Source organism: Procambarus clarkii, chromosome 2 (genome assembly GCF_040958095.1).
Source record: "Procambarus clarkii isolate CNS0578487 chromosome 2, FALCON_Pclarkii_2.0, whole genome shotgun sequence".
Lineage (NCBI taxonomy): Eukaryota > Metazoa > Arthropoda > Malacostraca > Decapoda > Cambaridae > Procambarus > Procambarus clarkii.
Window position 1 is genome coordinate 20,888,774 of NC_091151.1, and position 20,557 is coordinate 20,909,330.

The 20,557-nt window shown below is 41.0% G+C and overlaps 1 protein-coding gene and 1 long non-coding RNA gene across 2 annotated transcripts in view; both read right to left on the minus strand.

The window, feature by feature from the left end:
• The window catches only part of LOC138366954 (uncharacterized), a 367,457-nt gene that overhangs the window by 297,961 nt on the left and 48,939 nt on the right, over window positions 1–20,557 (minus strand). The gene's annotated exons all lie outside the window — the stretch shown is intronic.
• The window catches only part of LOC123751080 (uncharacterized), a 51,769-nt gene continuing 33,406 nt past the window's right edge, over window positions 2,195–20,557 (minus strand). The window contains exons 5-7 of the mRNA XM_069328555.1: window positions 18,627–18,767; window positions 14,647–14,790; window positions 2,195–2,879 (exon numbers count right to left, since the gene is read on the minus strand). Of these exons, the coding sequence (XP_069184656.1) occupies window positions 2,742–2,879; window positions 14,647–14,790; window positions 18,627–18,767 (423 nt within the window). The 3' untranslated portion in view covers window positions 2,195–2,741. The remainder of the gene's footprint in view (window positions 2,880–14,646; window positions 14,791–18,626; window positions 18,768–20,557) is intronic.

The window sequence follows — 20,557 nt, forward strand, 5'->3', positions numbered from 1 at the left end:
AGCGGTTAAGGGATCCTGTACGCCAGCAGAGTGCTCCTGGCAGTATAGGTTCGAGTCACTTCTGGGGTGTGAGTTTTCAGTTGCATGTAGTTCTGGGGACCATTCAGGCCTGTTCGCATTTGTGTTCCTCACGAGTGCCTCAAAGAATGAAGTGATTTGATAAAATACCATGCCCAAGGTTACCAACCAAGTGCCGGCCGGGGGATAGAAATAGCCTGGGCTACCATCCTCTTTTGTCCGGTCGTGTTGGTTGAGCGGTTAAGGGATCCTGTACGCCAGCAGAGTACTCCTGGCAGTATGGGTTCGAGTCACTTCTGCTGTGTGAGTTTTCAGTTGCATATAGTCCTATGGACCATTCAGGCTTGTTCGCATTTGTTTTCCTCACATGTGCCCCAAAGAATGTGATGATTTGATAAAATACCTTGCCCAAGATTACCAACCGAGTGCCGCCGACTGTGTAGTAGCTTTGGTTTGGTCTTGACTTTATTAGCTATATTATTTTCATACATTTTCTCAGCGGCTCTTCTTACACTAACATACTCGTTCCTGGTTCTCTGGTATCTCTCTCTTCTTTCAGGTGTTCTCTTATTTCGGAAGTTCCTCCACGCCCTTTTTTCTTTTATACATTCCTGATTAAACTACGGATTCTTCTTTTGCTTCTCGGTTTTTTCCTGTTGGGCCGGGATAAACCTGCTTACTGCCTCCTGACACTTTTGGGTGACATTGTCCATCATGTCTTGTATGGACTTAGTTTTTGAGTTCTCTATCCCATGGTATATCCTTTAGGAATTTATTCATCTCCTCATAGTTTCCCTTTTGGTATGCCAGCCCTTTGTTTTCCAGTTCTTTTTGGGGGGAGATAATTCCTAGCTCAACCAGGTACTCAAAGTTCAATACAATATGATCACTCATTCCCAAGGGGGCGTCCAACTTAACTTCCCTTACAACCGACTCATTTAGGGTAAATATCAGATCAAGCAAAGCTGGTTCGTCGTCTCCTCTCATTCTTGTCGGTCCCTTGACGTTTGACTTAGAAAGTTTCTTGTTGCCACATCCAGCAGCTTAGCTCTCCATGTGTCTCGTCCTCCATGTGGGTCTCTGTTTTCCCAATCTATCTTCCCGTGGTTGAATTCTCCTATGGTTAGTAGTCTAGATCCGTTGCTGCTAGCTACAGAAGATGCTCTCTCTATTATATTGATGGTGGCCATATTGTTTCTACCATATTCTTGTCTGGGTCTTCTGTTATTTGGCGGGGGTTATATATGACTAGTACAATAATTTTCTGTCCTTCAGTTGCTATGGTGCCTGATATGTAGTCACTGAAACCCTCACAGCCCTGATTAACCATTAAAACTCCAACTGTATGGAGGCACCCGGGTATGTCCAGTGTATGGAGTCACCTAAGTATGTCCTGTGTATGGAGGCACCTGGGTATGTCCTGTGTATGGAGGCACCCGGGTATGTCCAGTGTATGGAGGCACCCGGATATGTGCAGTGTATGGAGGCACCCGGCTATGTCCAGGGTATGAAGGCACCCGGGCATGACCCGAGTAATGAGGCACCCGGGTTTATCCACTGTATAGAGGCACCCGGGAATGTCCAGTGTATGAAGGCACCCGGGTATGTCCAGTGTATGGGGGCACCCGGGAATGTCCACTGTATAGAGGCACCCGGGTTTGTCCAGTGTATAGAGGCACCCGGGTATGTCCACTGTATAGAGGCACCCGGGCATGTCCCGAGTAATGAGGCCCCCGGGCATGTCCCGAGTAATGAGGCACCCGGGTATATCCACTGTATAGAGGCACCCGGGTATGTCCAGTGTATGGAGCCCCCCAAGACAGGAGGAGAGGCATGAGGTGCGGAAGAGGTTTGTGTAGATTCTAGGTATAATGGACCAGTCTTGCCTTTTGTCTTTATATAGAACTTAATTCATCTCCGGCCGGAGTCCTGCTTGGCTGCTCTAACTCCTTGCCTTACCTCAGTTGGCTCTCTCAAGTATTCACTTGGTCGTCTCTTGCTCTCACCATTTCAAGGTGTTGGTGATGCTCATATATTTCCAATTCATAATGAAACGGAATGACTTGGTACAAATGTTTAATTATATATTTCTTTTGGTTTGGAATTTATGACTAAATATTCTTATCCGTATACAGCTTAGTAGATTAGTCAACGGTTAATGTTGGAAGGAAACACATTGACATTTTGTGATTTAATTAATTTTAATTACAAGCTTAACTTTAGTGCACGTGTTAGACATTGACTGATTGCATTCTCTCTTATAGTCTAGGATTAATATTGAACCTGAATTTGAGGTCATAATTGTTTATGTTCTGTTTATTGTGGTTGAGACATGAGACCGCTGGTAAGACCATTATTCTAACTTATAAAGACCTGTGCACTGTTTTATGTATAATTATATTATATTATAATTCAAATAAACTTTTTTTTAATATTATGGCCCGGGTGTACTTATATATTGATTATATATTTGAGAGCCTTCTACTGCACTTATGTAAAAGTTTATTTTGATAAAAAGGCCCACAATATCATCTGTCCTCACAGCCACATTAACAAGTGCTGGACACGCAGGTTATGTTTAAGCTACTGTGAAATAAGTCATTTATCACTGGTGCAAGATCGAATTAGTCATCCCGAAGTCTGTAAATACAAACCGAGCTTACTTATTGGGATTCTAACTTGTATAAGACTTTATACAATAAACTTTTCTGATAGGTTAAACGTTATGGCACAGCGTTGAAGGACCCCACCAAGTTCAGGCGTCGACCAGGACTATCAGAGTAAATCATGTTGCTGATAACTATGTTATACTCTGGTCTGTTCCTTAGCTGAGAATCCCCGTCAGGCAGGAGCAGCAACACCTGCAAGGTGTTGGAGAGGAGATACACAGAGATTGTGATACTTAGCCATACACAGAGGAGATACTTAGCCAGAGATTGAGATCTTGAAGATCACTTTGCCGTATTGTCAAGAGTGGCAGCAGGAGAAAGCCAAGTGAGCTTGTGACTAACATGCACTGACAAACGTTGGCCTCGCATATATTTAAGAGAGATCACGTTAATAAAGTTCAATATAAAACAAGAACGTTTATAGTATTCTTGATACACCCTAAGTAAACAAGCACAGTACCCTACATGGTATTCTTGCCACGCCATAAGTAACCAAGCACAGTACCCTACATGGTATTCTTGCCACCCCATAAGTAACCAAGCACAGTACCCTACATGGTATTCTTGCCACCCCATAAGTAACCAAGCACAGTACCCTACATGGTATTCTTGCCACGCCATAAGTAACCAAGCACAGTACCCTACATGGTATTCTTGCCACGCCATAAGTATCCAAGCACAGTACCCTTCATGGTATTCTTGCCACCCCATAAGTAACCAAGCACAGTACCCTACATGGTATTCTTGCAACGCCGTAAGTAACCAAGCACAGTACCCTGGATAACAAAGGAGCTGAAGAACCTTTTAGGTAGAAAGAGAGCTTGGTACAAAATGATTAGGTATGAGGAAGTCAGTTTAGAACAAGAATTCGTAAAACTGGTTAGAAATGTTAAAAAAGAGATAAGGAGGGCAAAAAGAAACTATGAAGTTCGCAAAGCAGGGCAAGCAAAGACAAATCCTAATGGATTTTTTCAGTTGTATTGAACTAAGAGTAGAAAAAAGGATTAGACCATTAAAAATTTAGAAAGGTCAGATAACTTTGTAATGACGAAGAGATGTGTAGTATTTTTAATAAATATTTTATATCAGTAATTTACTAAAGAAGAACAGAACATTATGCCTTCAGCCGAACAAGTCTATGTGGGTGGGGACGAGGACAGGTTGACTAGTTTAGCAGTTATCAATGAGGATGTTATTAAACAAATAGTGAAACTCAAACCAAAGAAATTCCCAGGGCAAGACGAAGTGGTTGCCAGAATGCTTAAAGAATGAAAAGAAGAGCTTTGCGAGCCATTTTCTACCATATTTAATAAATCATTAGAGTCAGGAAGAGTGTCAGAGTCGTTGAAAGTTGCTAGTGTGGTACCAATTTTCAGGAAAGGAGATAGATCACTTGCGTAAGACTATCGGCCTAACGCCTAACTTGTGGGAAAGGAGCTGATAACGTTTATTGTAGGAAAGTTACTTGAATCGATAATTGCAAATACCATTCGCCTTCATCTTGAAAAGCATAAATTAATAAATGATACACAACATGGTTTTTACAAATGGCCGTTCATGTTCAACAAACTTGCTATCCTTTTATTCAAGCATAGTTGAGGCAGTTGATTGTGGTAAGGATTGTGATGTTGTGTACCTTGACTTTAGCAAAGCTTTTGATATAGTGCCACATGAATGACTGATTAAAAGGTTAGAGGCTCATGGTATTGAGGGTACTACAAAGGGCATGGCTATACCAAAGGAAACAAAAAGTTAGTATAAATGTGGTTAAGTCAGAGTGGGAAAATGTTGTAAGTGGAGTGCCTCAAGGCTCTGTCCTGGGACCTCTGTTGTTTATAATATATATAAATGATTTAGATTCAGATTTAAGCAGCAATATTTGTAAATTTGCCAATGATATAAAAATCGGGAGGGTAATAAACATGGAAAAAACTCACTATCACTTCAAGAAGATCTAAATAAGATTTTGAAATGGTCAAAATTTTGGCAGATGCAATTTAATGCTGACAAATGTAAGGTTTTGAGGCTAGGGAATGATGATAGAGTTACAAGATACGAGCTAGATGGTGTTGAGATTGCGAAGTCGGATTCCAAAAGGGATCTGGGAGTTATGATCACTAAGAATTTAAAAAAAATCAATGCATAAAATTTCGTAATAATGCAAATAGTACACTAGAATTTATTAATAGAAGCATTAGTAATAAGACACCTGGTGTTGTTTTTCAGCTAAATCTGCTTTGGTTAGGCCCCATTTAGATTATGTAGTTCAGTTTTGGTCGCCGTACTATAGAATGGATATAAATTTACTTGAACACGTCCAGCACAGGATGACAAAGTCAATCCAGCAAATTAGAAACCTGTCATGAAGAAAGATTGACAATGCTTAAATTACTTTCGTTGGAAAGACGAAGAGTTAGGGGTGATATGATTGAGGTTTACAAGTGGATGAATGGCAATAACAAATGGGATATTAATAGCGTTAAAACTAGCAACACAAGACAAAACACGAAACAATGAGTATAAATTGGATAAGTTTAGATTCAGGAAAGACCTGGGTAAATACTGGTTTGGTAACTGTTTTTTTTTTTGGGCCGGGATATTCCTGGGCAGGCCCTAAGCCTCTGGCTGGCCCACTAAAACTGGGTTGTTGATTTGTGGAACCAATTACCGGGTAACATGGTAGAGATGGGGTCCCTCGATTATTTCAAGCGTAGATTGGACATGTATATGAGTGGGATTGGGTGGTTACAAATAGAAGCTGCCCCATATGGACCAATAGGCCTTCCGCAATTACCTCTTATTCTTATGTTCTTAAGTGAGGTTCACTGATTGTTTCAAGCGTAGGATAAATATATTTGAATGAGATTTAGTAGATATGAATAGGAGCTGCCTCGTATAGGACAATAGGCTTTCTGCAATTTCCTTCATTCTTATGTTCTGATGTTCCATGTATGAGTCGTCTGCGACAGAACATAAGAATAAAGGTAAAAGCAGAAGGCCTATTGGCCCATACGAGTCAGCTCCTATTTATATCTACCCAATCCCACTCATATACATGTCCAACCCACGCTTGAAACAATTAAGGGACCCCGCCTTCACCACGTTACGCGGTAACTGTTCCACAAATCAACAACTCTGTTACCGAACCTTGATACACTTCAATTACAACATTTTCCCACTCTGACTTAACCCCATTTTAACTAACTCTCTGTTTCCTTTGGGGTAGCCATGCCCTAATCCAACTTAATAAAGTACCCCCCAATACCATGAGCCTCTATCTTTTTAATCAGTCTTTCATGTTGCACTGTATCAGAAGCTTTGCAAAAGTCAAGGTACACAACGTCACAATCCTTACCACAATCAAGTGCCTCAACTATGCTGGGATAAAATGATAGCAAATTTGTTAAACATGAACGGCCACTTGTAAAACCCATGTTGTGAATCATTTATTAATTTATGTTTTTCAAGATAAAGACGAATGGTATTTTCAGTTATCGATTCAAGTAACTTTCCCACAATTGACGTTAGGCTAATTGGCCGATAGTTTGACGCAAGTGATCTATTTCCTTTCTTGAAAATTGGAACCACATTAGCGACCTTCCATGACTCTGGCACTGGGCTTGACCCTAATAATTTATTAAATATAGTAGACAAAGGCTCGCAAAGCTCCTCTTTGCATTCCTTAAGCACCCTGGCAAACACTTCGTCTGGCCCTGGGGATTTGTTTGGCTTGAATTTCACTATTTGTTTAATAACATCCTCCCTGGTAACTGGTCAACTAGTCAACCTTTCCTCTTCCCCACCCACATAGGCTTGTTCGGCTGAAGACATAATGTTCTGGTCTTCTTTAGTAAATACAGAGATAAAATATTTATTAAAAATATTACAAATCTCTTCGTCATTATCTGTTATCTGACCTGTCTCAGTTTTTAATGGACCTATCCTTTCTCTAATCTTTGTTAAATATAAATGGGGAAAACCCTTTAGGATTTTTCTTTTCTTGCATTGCTCTGCGAACTTCATAGTTTCTTTTGCCCTCCTTATCTCTTTTTTTAACATTTCTAACCAGTTGAACGAAATCCTGTTGAACGAAATCCTAAACTGATTTCCTCATTCCTAATCCTTTTGTGCCAAGCTCTCTTTCTACCTTTAAGGTTCATCATATCCTTTTTTATCCATTTTGGGTCATTATTATTCGGTCTATTCAATTTGCATGGTATACTACCTTCCTTTGCTTTGCTTAGAATATTTTTAAATAAGTTCTATTTTCAATTATCATCGAAATTCCTTTTTACATCACCCATCTCTGGATTCACGTCTCACTCCAAGACAAGCCCACCCCCCATGCTCAAGACTTTCCAATCTATTTCACCAAAAAAAAATCTTAGATCATTAAAATCAGCTTTTCGAAAATCTGGTACTTTAACAGAATTTTCTCCTACAAATCTATTCCATTTTACGTAAAATCTTATTTCATTGTGATCACATTTCCCTAGCTCACTCCATATTTCGATTTCATTAATTTGTTTCCCAATTGTTAGCACTAAGTATAAAATATTATTTTCCCACGTTGGTTCCTTAATGTGTTGCTTAATCTTCAATTAATTCTAGAAATTCTCCTACTTCATTATTCCCTTGTTCTGTTCATTCAATTTATTCCACTAAAATTAAAGTCACCCGTGACACAATTACTCTTAGCCCTAGATGCTCTAGATATTTCATCCCATTGGTGCTTTGTTTCCATTATGTCCAAGTTTGGTGGTTTGTATATAACTACATTTATAAAATTTCTAGTTGTTTCGTTAAATTCTACCCAGATAGTTCCTGTGTGTGGCTCAGTTTTGATTCCCTCTTTGGGATTACATTTCAAAATTTCCCTAATATATATGGCTATGCCCCTCTTCTTCTAATATATCTATTTGCGTGAAATAATTTAAATCCGTTTATTTGATATTCAACTAATATTTCTCCATTTTCTACTTTCATCCATATATCAGTAAGTGCAATATTACTTTTTTTCTGTGCAGACAAGAGCGTTTAAATCGTTTAATTTGTTTCTTAGACTCCTACTGTTCTTGTAATATATCTTAATTGTACTGTTATTTAGAGGCTCTTCTCTTTCCCTGTTTATTTTGCCAATTTGTTTCCCCCACAAACACATACTTTTATTACTTCCCTTCTCCATATCCATTCCCATACCACTGTCTACTATCAGTTTAAACCCAAACAAATCCCTCCAACCACAGGTTCCAACGAGTTGGCAACAGCAACAACCTCAGTCCTAGATAGATGCACCCCATCACGAGCATGCATGTCATTTCTTCCATAGAAGTGTTCCCAGTTATGTATGAATGATATTGCATTTGATTTGCAATATTTGTCCAGTCGGCAATAGACACCAAGTACTCTCGATAACCATTCATTTCCAACTCCCTTTCATGGATGAATGCCACATATGATTGTGATTCCTCCCCTTGCTCCTAATTTTATGGTGTCTTAAATCTCTGTATCAGTGCCTCACTCCTAACTCGTCCAACATCATTTCCGCTGGCACTGATACAAATAATGTGTGTTTCCATTTCAAGCCATAATATTCAACTATATATTCAACAATATCATCCATCTTCTTGAGGTTATCTTGAGATGATTTCGGGGCTTTTAGTGTCCCCGCGGCCCGGTCCTCGACCAGGCCTCCACCCCCAGGAAGCAGCCCGTGACAGCTGACTAACAAACAGGTACCTATTTTACTGCTAGGTAACAGGGGCATAGGGTTAAAGAAACTCTGCCCATTGTTTCTCGCCGGCGCCTAGGATCGAACCCAGCACCACAGGATCACAAGTCCAGCGTGCTGTCGCTCGGCCGACCGGCTCCATGTTGTTAACAGTATCACCAATCTCTGCTCCCGGATAGCAAATCATTAACCTGTTCCCCTAATCTCTGTCACAAAAAGTTCTGTCCAAATACTTCACCTGGGAATCTCCCACGACCAAAATTAGCGTAGGTGCTTCCTCTACTTGCTGAGCACTTTGAGGGACCTGCGCTTCCTTCGTTGCCTTTCCTTTCAAGTGAACTGCAGGCTCCCTACAGCACTCGTCTTGCAACATGGCGAATGAGTTAGAAGTACTTAGGACATTTGCAGATGGCCTTGTCTTCTTAAGACCCCCGTCTACCAAATTCCAAGACGAAAACTTTCTACTGTTGCTCTTCCCCTTTTCTTCCTCTTGACCGCCCCCCCCCCACCTCTTGTTGGTAGGGGGGGGGCGGGGTAAGAGAGACGACTGCCCCCTAAATGAGCCAGTATAGGCTGGTCCTTTGATGCGGTTGTACTGATGGGTAACCGCCTGGAGGAGACTTACTACAGGATTAGTGCACCTCCTGCAGATATCGGTGTGCTGTTGTGGCTATAGTATACCTGAAAGTAAACCATGGAGCAGCCTACCCGATATAACCACGCCGAGCTCGTGTTAAACTCACGACAGTGGTGGTAAATATTTCTGTTACATTATTCTGCCTTGATAACGGTCTAATGCTTCAACGGTCTTTATACCAAGTAAGAATGAATTATGTAGGGAACATATTCGCTCATTTTGTGTGCCTGCCAACTCGTGGGAGCGGGTTGTCTTCGAAAAGAAGTTCCTGTAAAATAGTCTAATAGGAGGTACAAGTGTTGTGTTAGTTGACAATTCAGAGGTTGCATGGCGTTTCACCTTTCTTTTTATGATGTCTTCAACAAAACCATTAGAGAAGCTGTTGTTGACTAGGACCTGCCTTACCCTACCGAGTTCTTCATCGACTTGCTTCAATCCTGAGCTGTGGCTTACAGCACGGTCGACGTAAGCCTTGACAACACTCCTCTTGTACCTGTCTGGGCAGTCACTATTGGCATTGAAGCACATTCCTATGTTTCCTTAGTGTACACTGCAGTGTGGAAGCCTCTGCTCCTTTCTGTGACTGTTACGTCTAGAAAATGCAGCTCCCCATTCTTTTCTATCTCGTAAGTAAAACTCAACAAAGAATTCTGCTCAAATGCCTCCTTCAACTCCTGCAGACGTCTGGCATCAGGTACCTGCGTTAAAATGTCGTAAACATACCTGCAGTATATGGCCAGTTTCAAGTCCATGTCAACTAAGACCTTCTGCTCGATGATACCCATGTAGAAGTTCGCAAACAGGACACCTAGGGGAGAACCCATGGCGACTGTGACGGTGTTCCCCCCTTATATTTCTCCCACGCCTGCTGTAAGAGTCATGTCCACTTTACCCGAGCGTTCTCTACGTCGCAGGCATCAGTTTGATATATGTGGGAGAGTGTAGTGTTCTCGAGGTGGCGAGAAATTTGTAAAAGAAGAGTATTTTGGCCTGTGGTATAGGCCGTTTAGGAAGCCAATATAGCGCTGGCCCCTTCGTTTTGCCGCCAAAACTGTGTGAGGTCAGTAGCGCCAGATTGGTCACCGACAGCGACGTGGCACAGAGAGCCAATGAAAACCTCTCTTGGCAAGTATGACGTCACGAAGGAAGGGGGGTCCGGTCATCGCGCCGCGGTGCCACCACCAGTCTAAGACAGCACGTCAAGGAGGTCGGACGTGCGCGGGGGGTCCTGTCAGTTGGACAGTTTACCCTGTCTCCGGAGGACTTACGCATCACCAGCGGTCTGACAGCACCTGTGGGGTCTTCCTTCGTTCATGTGTTGGACCAGAGAGGGAATTGACAGAATATTGAGCAACAAGTGCTCCCGGGACAGGTGTTGCGCAGGTGAAGTCTAGGCAGCAACGTATGCGACGGCTGATAGCTTCACAGTGATGACGTAGTGGCTGGGCTAGTCAAGGTGGACGGATGTGTGAAGGTTGATCATGTCAATCTGACAGTAATACGCCACTCTCGTGGATCTTACGCGTCACCCGTAGTCTGCAAGTACGCCGAGAGGTCTTCTTTCATTCCATGTGTGGACCGAAGAGGGAATTGACAGCATACTGAGCATCAAGTGCTCCAGGGACGGGTGCTGTGCAGGTGAAGTCTAGGCAGTATCGTCTGGGACGTCTGATAGCTTCACAGTGACGTGACGACGTAGCGGCTGGGTCAATCCACTGGGAAGCAGTGAAAGAAGATACTAATTGGGAATCCGTACGACTGCAGGCAAGACGTGGGTTGGCAGCCATAGTTGGGAGGAGAAGTTGACGGCTGGGAGACCGACTCCAACCCTACAAGACGTGGAGGAGGAGCACGGACCCGTGGAGGACAGAACACGGAAACGACGCGTTTATTTTGGGACGTTGATTGGGTTCTTGGAGGACACGACAGGGTGTGTGTGGGGGCGTTCCCAACACAAGGCGGGAGCCTGGACCAGGAGCTACAACTCAACTCTCACTGGAGGATAGGTGGAAGTAGGTGATTCTAGGTTCCCTCCCAATTCCCCTTTAGTCAGCTATATTATTTAGCCAGAGTATTTTGTATGTCGTGAGCAAGGCTCACCTATGTCACAGTAAGGCACAAGTGTGCAGAGTGGGGCTACATAGAGCACTCACCGTATCTATTATTATTATTGGTGTGTGCAGGCACCTGGAGTAATTGATGAATTTACTGTGTTGATAATGTCTTTCATGAGACTTTAATATGATCATTTAGTGAGAGAATATATATATATATATATATATATATATATATATATATATATATATATATATATATATATATATATATATATATATATAAATGTACCAGTATTCAGTGTTAGGCTATGTGCCCAGTAACTATATTATTACTATTATTGATATCTATGATTTATCTATATATATATATATGTCTATGCTTGTGTATTGAATAACCACTCATGTGTGCAGTGATCAATTGAATATTCGCCCACGAAAGGAATTACTTAGAACTCCAGTAATATATACTTGCATGCGTTATCATTAAATGAGGGACAGTGTGTTATACCATGGTAGTGAATTATTGTGTTCATTAATATAGAAATGTTTGATTGAGCTCAAGATCAGTGCAGTGAAGTATTTACGTTCTATTGCTATTGTCACAGATATTGTGTTGTTTGAACATTTAGTGATCCTTGAGAATTTAAAGAAACAGGCATATTTCGCCAACAAACAAGTGCAGTAAGAGATCAGACAGTGGGGGGGGGGGGAGTCGCCCAGCTGATTTTGACATTGACGTGAGGGGGAGCATTGCCAGCTTGGCGAGTTCATGATTATATGTGGGAACGAGCGACTTACGCATGAAATAGCTGTTTACTTGTTGATATACAGATGTGATGTCTTGAGTTTTAAGTAAAACACAAAATACCTTGGCGTTTGTATCATCCCTTCCATATTTCTTGTGCTATATAATACATGAAAGGAAATAGAGTGATAGAAATAAATACCTGCCTGATATCAGACCTATTGAGTGTGCTCTTGCCACTGTTACCACAATTCAACAAAACCACTGACGTGTTACTGCACACCGGAAACACCAGTTGGCGACCTTGTGGTTAATAGTAGAGCCTTTTGTCGGGGCGGGCACACAGCTGTAAAGAGAACAAGCTGTGTTCTCACTCATTCTCGATCAGAGGCCGGTTGGGATTGACTGGGATACTCTCCTGGCGTACAGTGGCGCCGCGAGGATAGAGTGAAGACCCGCAGGGCTACGGTGAGTGACCTTGTGTATACTGTTGCACACCCTCTTATGGTGAACCCCGACATGACCCCATCTACTAGCTTATACATGTGCCCATCCTGGCTCAAGAAGGGTGCCTCTTTAGTACAAGCTTGGAGTAGTTTCCTAATTATGTTTTCTGGCATGTCAAGAGGAGTACAAGCCGGATCATGATACACTTTGTCCGCTATCATCCCGATTGTTTCATCCACAAGTACGTTGGTAAACAGTGATTCTATATCCAACGACGCTGTGGCCCGTTTGCCCTGTGGCTCGTGTTCCCCGCAGTAAGTCAACAAATTCCTTTGGAGACTTCAGACTGAAAACACAGGTGTACATAAGGAGTCAGCAATCCCTTGAGTCACTTAGCCAGTCTGTATGTGGGTGTGGGCTGATGATTGGCCAAAGTGGGTTTCCAGGCTTGTGGGTCTTGATATTTCCATATGCATACACGGTTTGTATTCCCCAATAACCTTCGGCAGGTGGCGTCCAGATTTCTTGGCGTTCACAGTTTTGATCAATCTGTTTCCCTTCGTTTTCAATTCGGCTGTAGTGTCCTTCGTTACCCATTGGAATTTAGTTTAGTCAGAGAGTATGAGGTTCATTTTCGAAAAATATTTGTCTTTTTTAAAGAATAACGTATATTGGCGACTTGTCACCTCTCCAAGGTGTTCGAGTCACTTCTGGGGTGTGGAGTTTTCAGTTGTATATATGCTTGGGGACCATTCAAGCTTGTTTGCATTTGTGTTGTTCGTGTTGCCCCACATAGTGAGATGATTTGATGAAATAACTATGCCCAAGCTCACCACCAAGTGCCGTCGGGATGGTGGGGAAAATTGCCTTGGCTACCATCGTCTTTTGTACAGTTATAGTTGGTCAAGTTGTTGTTGTTAAAGATTCGCTACCTGGAACAAAAAGTTCCAAGTAACACGGGCTATGGCGAGCCCGTAGCTTGGTCAAGTGGTTAAGGTATCAGATATGCCAGTTGCATAGTGCCCCTGGCTGTCTGTGTTCGAGTCACTTCTGGGGTGTGGAGTTTTCAATTACATATATGCTTGAGGACCATTCAAGCTTGTTTGCATTTTGTGTTGCTCACGTGGCCCCACAAAGTGAGGTAATTTGATGTCTGATACACAGTCTATGCCCAGGCTCACCACAAAGTGACGTAGGGATGGTGGGTGAAATAGCCTCGGCTACCATCGTCTTTTGTACGGTCACAGTTGGTCGAGTGGTTAAGGTACCAGGTACGCCATTGCATAGTGCTCCTGGCTGTATGGGTTCGAGTCACTACTGGGGTCTGGAGTTTTCAGTTATATATATATATATATATATATATATATATATATATATATATATATATATATATATATATATATGCAAACAAGCCTGAATGGCTATCACTTCCTTATGTCCGGTCGTGATGGTCAAGCGGATAAAGGCGTCCCTGTACATACCAGTTGCGTTGCTCCTGGCAGTATGGGTTCGAGTCACTTCTGGGGTGTGAGTTTTCAGTCATATATATATATATATATATATATATATATATATATATATATATATATATATATATATATATATATATATATATATATATATATATATATATATAATAAATATGATATGATATATAATTTACTTGTATATATTTCTCTTATATTAAACAAAAACCAAACAAAATATTACACCACACTATTTTATGCACATTATTATATTATAGAATTTTATTTATATTATATATAAATATTATATGTTGATTTGTGGAATCAATTACCACGTAACGTGGTGGAGGTGGGGTCCGTCGATTTTTTTCAAACGTGGGTTGGACATGTTTGTATGTGAGTGGGATTGGGTGGTTATAAATAGGAGCTGCCTCGTATGGGCCAATAGGCCTTCCGCAAAGCCAGTTACCGATCATGTGAATCTAAGCGGAGACGACTACGATTCTGCCATACAGAATCGTCATATTCTTACGTTACCTCCCACCTTGTCCACAGCTTACCTGTCAGTCCCATGCTGTCTAGTGTACCCCATGTTGTTAAGTTAGTTTTGCTTAGTGACATCTAGCTGCTGTGACTCGTGCCTCGTGTTAACTTAACTGATTTATAATTACTGTGTTGTTGTTCTGTAATTATTGTATATATAAGCTGTGTCATGAATATATTTTCGCCCAAGTAAACTAGTGGTTTTACTTAGACTTTCACTTAAACCTAGACATTTGTTTATGTTTTATCTGAGGTCAGGAGGCTCACAGATTAAGGGGAGAAAGTTCTCCACCAGGAGCCTCACTTGGGGATGATGACATAACAAGCGCCCACCTGATAGTTGCCGAGAGGAGCGTTAGTGGGTAATGTCATGGAGAACTGGAGCTTCTGTTGTTGGCCGGGCAGCCACCTCCTGAGGTCCGCCCCAGCAAGTGCAGACACGTACTCAGTCTTGGTGCTCACATGATGCAACACTAACTGCAAAACCAGCCACATTCTTAACGACGTTGGCCACAAATATCTATTTGGTTTTCAATATCATAGGAATATTTAATTAAATGGTAAGTTAAAACTGAAATGTTAATGAACAAATTGGTTAGTGACAGAACAATTATTTATCGTATGAAGTTGTTCAGCAGGTGAGTATGAGTATCTTTAGGAACCATTAGCGAACAGTGTAGATTGTATGACCGCAATGTACATCAGGCTCCGAACTGAGAAAGTTTTCATCATATACACGCAATAAAATTATATTGGCTTACAATTCATTAATTTACAATTGAATGTTGCAGAGTAGGAAGCCCTCAACCAGTTCCAACTTGGAACTAGTTTGTGATCTTGCCTAGGCTTACCACATGATTGAATAGAGCTCCATAACACGGCAGGGCCACAAGACAGAACAGGGTTCTTTAACACAGCAGGGCCACAAGACAGAACAGGGTTCAATAACACAGCAGGGCCACAAGACAGAACAGGGTTCAATAACACAGCAGGGCCACAAGACAGAACAGGGTTCAATAACACAGCAGGGCCACAAGACAGAACAGGGTTCAATAACACAGCAGGGCCACAAGACAGAACATAGTTCAGTAACACGGCAGGACCACAAGACAGAACAGGGTTCAATAACACAGCAGGGCCACAAGACAGAACAGGGTTCAATAACACAGCAGGGCGACAAGACAGAACAGAGTTCAGTAACACGGCAGGACCACAAGACAGAACAGGGTTCTGTAACACAGCAGGGCGACAAGACAGAACAGAGTTCTGTAACACGGCAGGACCACAAGACAGAACAGAGTTCTGTAACACCGGAGGGCCACAGGAATGAACAGGTTCTGTAAAGCACCATGGGGAACAGGTAACATGGGGCAGGTGTGAAAAGTCTAAAGATTATAGTTTTATTGATAGCTTATATGGAGTTTACCAAAGGTAAACGCTTGCCCTTAGACGCCTCGTGTTGGCACCATGAAGGTGAGCAGCCAGCACCATCATGCCCCACCACTAACAGTGGAGGCGAGCAGCCAGCACCATCATGCCCCACCACCAACAGTGTTGGCGAGCAGCCAGCAACATCATGCCCCACCACCAACAGTGTAGGCGAGCAGCCAGCACCATCATGCCCCACCACCAACAGTGTAGGCGAGCAGCCAGCACCATCATGCCCCACCACCAACAGTGTTGGCGAGCAGCCAGCACCATCATGCCCCACCACCAACAGTGTAGGCGAGCAGCCAGCACCATCATGCCACACACCACCAACAGTGTAGGCCAGCAGCCAGCACCATCATGCCACACACCACCAACAGTGTAGGCCACCAGCCAGCACCATCATGCCACACCACCAACAGTGTAGGCCAGCAGCCAGCACCATCATGCCCCACCACCAACAGTGTTGGCGAGCAGCCACCACCATCATGCCACACCACCAACAGTGTAGGCGAGCAGCCAGCACCATCATGCCCCACCACCAACAGTGTAGGCCAGCAGCCAGCACCATCATGCCACACACCACCAACAGTGTAGGCGAGCAGCCACCACCATCATGCCACACCACCAACAGTGTAGGCGAGCAGCCACCACCATCATGCCACACCACCAACAGTGGCTTTCATTTGATCTAATATTTATGATTCTAATTATTGTATATAAAATATGCCCTAACTTAGTGCTAAGTTACTAACTAGAATTAATTAGTATATTGCTGATCAACTAAGCTAACTAACCGTCCTCCCTAACTAATGATAAAGACTACCTCAGTAAACTATCCAGAGTCTCTGTACCTAACTCCCAAAATATCCACTGATGTTAATGATATAATCCTTTCCCTTAAAATAGTTAAGTGCCCTTGCTGAGACTCCAACTCTAATTTTCAAAAAATCCTCTAGATTTTTAGCTCCGGCCATTGCATTGCTTTACAAAAAATCATTTGAACTACAAACCTTTCCTGATATTTAAAAAAACAAGACTAACCCTAGTCCATAAATGTGGTGATCTCACTGATGTCAACAATTACATACGAATATCAATCTTGCCATCCTTGTCTAAAATATTTGAGAAACTAATCTACAAGCAGCTTTACTCTTATCTAGCTAAACACAATACACTTAGGTCTTGCCAATATGGATTCAAACCCCCATAAAACACCAATGATGCAGCAATTAGTATGATTAACTTGATATATGCAACTCCTGACAAAAATGAGTTCCTCTGTTGGGTTATGTGTTGACCAACGTAAGGTTTTTGGCACAGTTAACCACTATAACCTGCTTCTTAAATTAGATCATTATGATTTCAGAGGTAACTCCCTCCAGTACCTTCAGACTTACCTTATTGACAGGCTCCAGTATGTCTTTGTGAATGATTTCAACTCTCCCACCCTATCCATCAACACTGGTGTTCCACAGGGCAGCATACTTGACCCTCTCCTCTTTCTCATCTACATTAATGATCTTCCAAATGCCTCTCAACATCTCAAGCCAGTTTTATTTGCTGATGACATAACCTTCATTTTCTCCAATCTTAACACTTATTCTGAAGGATACGTTGAATACCGAACAAAATAAAGTCCATGTTTAGATAACTGCTAACAAACTCACACTTTACATTTGATATAACCTATATTTTGTTTGGTAATGAGTCCTCTGATCAAATTATTCTAAGAATTAACAATAACCAAATTAGTAACAAAGTAATGGTAAATTTCTTGGTGTTCTCAATGATGACAAGCTGAATTTCCACGGCTACATTCAAAATATAGTTAAAAAAGGTTAAAAAAACAGATGGTATTCTAAGATTGGATATTATGTACCTCGCCCTGCCCTGGTATTACTTCCTCATCTATCCTTATATCAATTATGATATCTGTACCTGGGTTTCTACTATCCAAAATCATATACATCCTTTAATTATTTAACATAAATCAGCTATTAGAACAATAACAAACTCTGGCCCCTGACAGCACTCGTCCTCCCCCTTTCTTAAATCTTTGAATATGTTAGATATTAAGTCACTGCACATCCTCTCAGGTGTACTATTATATATAAAACTCTAAACTGTAATGCTAATCCTGACCTTATGTCAGATCACGTTAGTTAAGAAGGTTGAGGCCTTTAAGGGAAGAGAAAGGGACGGGAAGAAAGGGAAAGGGAAAGGAAAGAGCTTACTGTGAAAGGGAAAGGGAAAGGAAAGAGCTTACTGTGAAAGGGAAAGGGAAAGGAAAGAGCTTACTGTGAAAGGGAAAGGGAAAGGAAAGAGCTTACTGTGAAAGGGAAAGGGAAAGGAAAGAGCTTACTGTGAAAGGGAAAGGGAAAGGAAAAAGCTTACTGTGGAAGGGAAAAGTCAATAGCAACGAAGCCAGGACAAAGGTTCAGGTTGGATAGGTTGTGTATCAGAGCCGTTTCGACAAGACGGCGTCCGTGTAGAGTAGAGGCAGGAAAAAAATAATTTTAGAAGAAGACTAATCATAGGATGATTATAATCCCTAACATGACAAAAGAGAGCACTGTTTGTGTCTGAAGACTTAACACTTCTTTTGTGTTCCTTAAGTCTGTCATTAAGCATATGGCCAGTTACCACGTTGGAGAGGTCAAGAAGAACAGGAACGAAGAGTGTTAGTTTGTCGAAAGCCGAGCTTTATATCAAGAGGATGAAACGTATTAGTGAGAGTTTTGAGCTCAGATATGAAGGGAAGGCAGAGAACATTGGTACTTGTGTTGGAAACAGGTCTAGGATGAAAGAATTGAATAGAAATAACCTGTTACTTGAATGGGGAAGTGTGACATTAAATAAACCATTAATACTGTTTTGCTTACCTGAGCTGACCGATAATTTATTGGCGCCGCCCAACCTTTATTGGCGATCAGTATTCCGACCTTCAGCTGACATCCGACAGCTACCTCTGCAGGAAACTGCGCCTGCACGCCCACGAAATTGTATCCCATTGATGACCAAATCTGTCAATAACGAATTTTAACTAACTATGTTCAGATCATAGTCCCTGCTCAAATCATATCTCTTAATACAAATCAGAAAACAAATGATTGTCACTGGGTTACACTGTTGAGCAGCAACAGGCACCTTAATTTTATGATCATACTGATGTTGTTGTTTAAGATTCAGCTAACGGGCTATGGTAAGCCCGTAGTGGACTTGATCATACAAGTAAGTACTATCAGTCTGAAGTCAATACGATGAGGTTCTCTCAACCAGCATATCAGAATGATACATATGCGATACCAGCATGTCGCAGGCTGCTAATTAGTAGAGAGAGTGCTTCTTTTAGTTTAAAACTGTAAACATTGTTAGGTTGTACTATTTTAGGTTAGGTTGTGTCAAATTTAATTTGGTAAATATTGAAATCAGGTAATGATCTGACTTATCATGTGTACAATATTAGTAGTATCTTTCCTTTTTCGTTATAGGATAAGAATGCTAAGTTTGTAACATTACTTCAAACTATCGTACCCTCCTTATAGCAAGCAAGTGAAAAGCAGCATTTGAAACATACAAATTAACCTTCAGACTTCACAGCAAAACAACGATTGACAACCACCTCATAAATGCACTTCACAATATAAACTAAGAATCTGAACTAAATAATACACATGGTATAAAATAATTAATTAACATCTTCCTCGCCAAAGCACCCTCTACAACACCACACTGTCCTCTTCTCACCAAGCAAGTAACTGTCAAAAGATTAAACAACCTTTGACTCAGAAACAGCATACGTAAGGATAATATATTCAACAAATATGTCCAACACAAGAAACAAAACAAATAAACTATATCTGAAAGGATGCATTAAGGATAATATTTTCCACAAATATGTCCAACACAATAAACAAAACAAAACAAATAAGCTATATCTGTAAGGTTAGGTGAAAGATAAAAAATATGAACAAAAATATGTCAAACGTAATAAATTATATTTGAAAGGTTAGGTTAAAGGTCAAAGAATAAGAACAAATTATATCCAACACAATAAATACACTAAGATCAAAAAATGGTTAGGTTAAAGGGCGGAGAATAAGAACAATTATATCAAACATAGTAAATTCAACTTATGAGAGACTTGATGAACTTTAAATAAAAAATGTATAAAATACTTAAACTCACATCTCTAACAAATATTACTTGAACTGAAAAATGCCTGTATATAACAAATACTTTGGAAATGCATGACACCTATCTTTAAGAAAATCTCATGAAATGCATAAAATACTCCATCTTTAACAAATAAGCCATAATAATGCTTAAATACCCTATCATTAATAAAGACAGCCTTGAAATGACCAAACATCCATCTTTAACAAAATCCTTTGAAAGACTTAAACACCCTATCTTTAACAGACACACCTTTGAAATGTTTAATCACCCTGTCTCTAACACATATCCCTTGGAATGACAAAGACCCCATCTTTTATACACGCCTCTTGAGAACGAACCAACAACTATATATATAACAAAAAATCCTATGAAATAAAGCAAATGTATTTGAAACACAGATTGATAAGCATGAATGTTCTCAAGAAAAACATATATACATATGATAAGATGTTTAATATATTAATAATATATGTGAAGACTAGATGTGGTAAAAATAGACATTCCTATAAATTATATGGAAAGTATGAGGATATATAAATAAGTAAAGGTTAGGTGGGGTGTCATAGGTTATTTTTATATGAGGTAGGTTAAGGTTATTGGGTTATGTAAGGGAGGAATGCTTAAACAACACCTA